At 42.5% G+C, this 3,470-nt stretch overlaps 1 protein-coding gene across 1 annotated transcript; it reads left to right on the top strand.

Annotated features, from left to right (window-relative positions):
• Positions 1–238: 238 nt before the first annotated feature.
• On the top strand, positions 239–2,071 carry RETNLB (resistin like beta). Its single transcript, XM_045851939.1, has 4 exons — positions 239–311; positions 500–645; positions 1,130–1,207; positions 1,796–2,071. Exons 2-4 carry the CDS (start codon positions 525–527, stop codon positions 1,930–1,932), a joined length of 336 nt encoding a protein of 111 aa, XP_045707895.1. The 5' UTR covers positions 239–311; positions 500–524; the 3' UTR covers positions 1,933–2,071.
• Positions 2,072–3,470: the final 1,399 nt, after the last annotated feature.

Below are 3,470 nucleotides of genomic sequence, written 5' to 3'. Positions count from 1 at the left end.
CCAAACAAGAGGCCTATAATATGGGGCAGTCAACAGAAACTCCAGGTGCTGGCCTCAACAGGTTGCCAAGAAGAAAACAGGGAGGAGCAGAAGGCAGGGGAATTCCCCTTGGCACTACAGAAGCAGAACAAGGCAGACAAAGTTTATCACTGTGGTGTGGTGCACGCCAGCTGGCACAGTTCTCTGAAAATACTAGGCAGTGTGTTTGTATGTGTGTCAATGCTTGTGTGTTAAGGGGTGCCCAGTCAACACCACGAGCTATAAAACATCCTTGCCTGAAGAGTCTTTGCAGAACTTTTCTGAATTTATTGGTGAGTGAGTCCTCTTTGCAGCCACTTTCCCTGCTTCTCTAGACTTCTTAGAGAAATCCAGACTCCATACGGACTCTGCCATTTCTCCATGTGTGCTACCTTGAGACTCTCCACATTCTCTTCTCTCTTTTTTTCTAAACCACACTGGAGCTCAGAGACCTCAGCTTCTTTCCAATCTTTCCTCCCAGCCCCAGGACACTGCCTTTCCATAGGATGAAGTCTACTTGCTGCCTTCTCATCACCATCCTCCTTCTTCAGCGGAGTGTAGGGAACACTGAGTGTTCTTTAGACTCCATTGTGGATGAAAGGATAAATGAAGCTCTCCAAGATCTGGGTAACTGACAGCAATTGGGTGAAGCAGAAGGGTAACCCCTGATCATGCCTCCTGCTCTTAAATGCTAGCTTCCCCTCTGTCCCTGTCCTCAGATCCCAACTTGTAATCAGTCCACTCAAGCCTAAGACTCCTGTCCAGGGCTTTCCCACTCTCCTATCTCTTTGTACTGAAAGTTCGAGTTTCCTTGATGATAATGATATTGATGTTGAGGGGGAGGAGGAGGAGGGGAAGATAGCAATAATTTATGAACACTCATTATGAATGAAGTATGATAAAAAGCCTTATATAGATTACTTCATTTAATTTTCACTTTCTGAGGTAAGTACAACTATTACTTTCATTTTAAAAATGAGGCCACTAAACACTAACCCTAGGTAGTAGCCTGATTATGGACACAGGGATACCTCTCAGGAAGAAGGGGATTTAGAAGGGCATCATGGGAAACAGAGATCATGGGCAACACTGTTTCTTCTCTCCTACTCAGAGTTCAATCCTTCTCCCCGACTAAAGATGTCGTGTACCAGTGTCACCAGCTCTGGCAGACTGGCCTCCTGCCCTGTAGGTGAGTAATGCCATGAGGAAGGATGGTGGGTAGGATGCCCTATGCCCTTCCCTGTCTATCCCCAGCACCTTCAACTTCCCTCTACCCACATTTGTGTTTGCCTGGTACTGAGTCTTGACTCCTGGCTCCCAGAGGTGGCTCACCCATTCTCATTTCCCTTAAAAATGCTACCGAGGGATCTTGGGTTTCTGTCTCTTCCCTTCCCACGTTCCTTTCATGACCTAGTATATAAGCCTTCTTCTCAACTGTCCTGCTATAGCCCTATCACCTGCCAAGTCCCTTGTCATTTATCTCCCTTTTTCAACCTATTGCCCTGTTTTGATAGGTAGAGGCAGCAACACGAATTGAATTCACCATGAATCTGAAGGAACAGAACACCTAGGCCCCTCACTTTCATAGATCTCCTCCGTGGTCATATGCCTAAATTTGTTTCGGTATTTTTTTTCTTAAAGAGGACCTTCACAACTGAATTAACTTTAGGCCCTACACAACCTCTGGGCTGTGCAGGGATGAAAGATGGTTATGGGTAGACCTCCCTTCTCTCAAAATCTCAGGGCTCAGACATCCATGTCTTACGTGCCCATGCAGGGAATGTTGTCACCGGCTGTGCTTGTGGCTATGCCTGTGGTTCCTGGGATATCCGAGGGGAAACCACGTGCCACTGCCAGTGCAGCGTGGTAGACTGGGCCGCTGCCCGCTGCTGCCGCCTGACCCAACAAGGATGAGGATGAGAACCCGAAAGTGTGGCCATGACTGGAATGAAACCATGACCACAAACAGGAAATCTCCTTCATTTCATTCCTAAAACTGCCCCTTCCTTTGTTACAACCCAGCTTCTTGGATAATAAAGGCAACTTTTGCATCTCTCTGTGTACATATTTTTGATGTTACCACTTTTGGCTCAGGACTCCTTTAGCCAGAAAATGTTTCTAGCATCCCAGTAACTCCCTCTTAACAAGAATTAGGAAAAATATGAGGAAAATGGGGAAAACTGAAATGGACACTACATTTCTTTTACTATTTAAAAAAAGGATACTTACTTTGTGCCAGGCACTTTCCTTGGCAGTAGAGGTACAAAGAAAGAAAATAACACGCATATCCTTGTGAACCATACCAACTAGCACAGCGGGCTGCAAACTAGTTGCAGGCAGAATTTTCCAAGGGGGAGGTGGACAAAGGCAGTTTTAAAATAGTCAATTTCTAGATTTTTTATTTGTATAGGTACTGTTTTCTATGCATTATCACTTTGATCATGGTAATAAAATTGCCATTATACTTCTCCCCCATAGCAAACAAAAAACAAGCCTTTACTTGTCATTGAACCCTCCCATGGTTCCTTGCCCTCAGGTATAAAAATCAGCAGAATGTCAAAAAAATGATTCAAAAAATCGCTGCCAATGGTGAGTGACTCAGTGAGTGCATAACAAGTCTTTTACAAGTAGGGAAGCTTCCAGTTTTTGACTCAATACTGAAAAAGGACACAATCCAGTTATTAATGGGTAGACCATCAAAATAATTTTTAGTAATAAGTTATAGTGTGATTTTTAACTAATAATGCATAAGGAATTTAAACAAATTGAAGGACATTACTGTAACAAAATTTCCCCTTCCTACTTACTTATGAAGTGGTCTCAAAGCTTATAACTATGAAAAGAAAAAGTAGGGATATAATGGGTTCTAAACTTTATTTCTCTCTAGGATTATTTATTCATGTGTATATAAAATACTTGGGGGAAAGCAGTTTCATCTCTCTCATTTAACACATACTTTTATAAAAGATGACATTTGTGTTTATTTAACACTTATCACAATTTGTTATGTTTTGTCCATGTACTATTAATCATTGCAGTAATTATATATACTCCTATTTATGGCAGCTAGAGTGAGTTTTAAAAAAATAAACCAAGTTGCGTTACTTCCCTATCCAAAGTACACTTCTAAAGACTTCTCATTACATATAAAATAAAATCCCAAGTGTTTACCATGGCCCAGAAATCCATGCACCTAGCCAGTGGTTACATCTCTGACCTCATTTCTGATCCATGCTCACTTCACCCTGGCCACACCTGCATTCTTGGCATTCCTATGAGTTGTAGCCACACTTCTACCTCAGGGCCTTTCCACTCTGCGTCCCCTAAATGGTTACATTGTTTTCCACACAGAAGGTCAGTTCTCAATATTTTCCAGAGAAGCCTTTCCGTCATGCTTTATCTCTTGCCCTCGCCCTTTTTTAAATGCTTCTTAGTCCTGACATTATAATATA

The sequence above is a fragment of the Phyllostomus hastatus genome, unplaced genomic scaffold (assembly GCF_019186645.2).
Source record: "Phyllostomus hastatus isolate PE091 unplaced genomic scaffold, TTU_PhHast_1.1 phas_contig_86, whole genome shotgun sequence".
NCBI lineage: Eukaryota > Metazoa > Chordata > Mammalia > Chiroptera > Phyllostomidae > Phyllostomus > Phyllostomus hastatus.
This window is presented reverse-complemented; position numbering and strand designations above follow the sequence as displayed.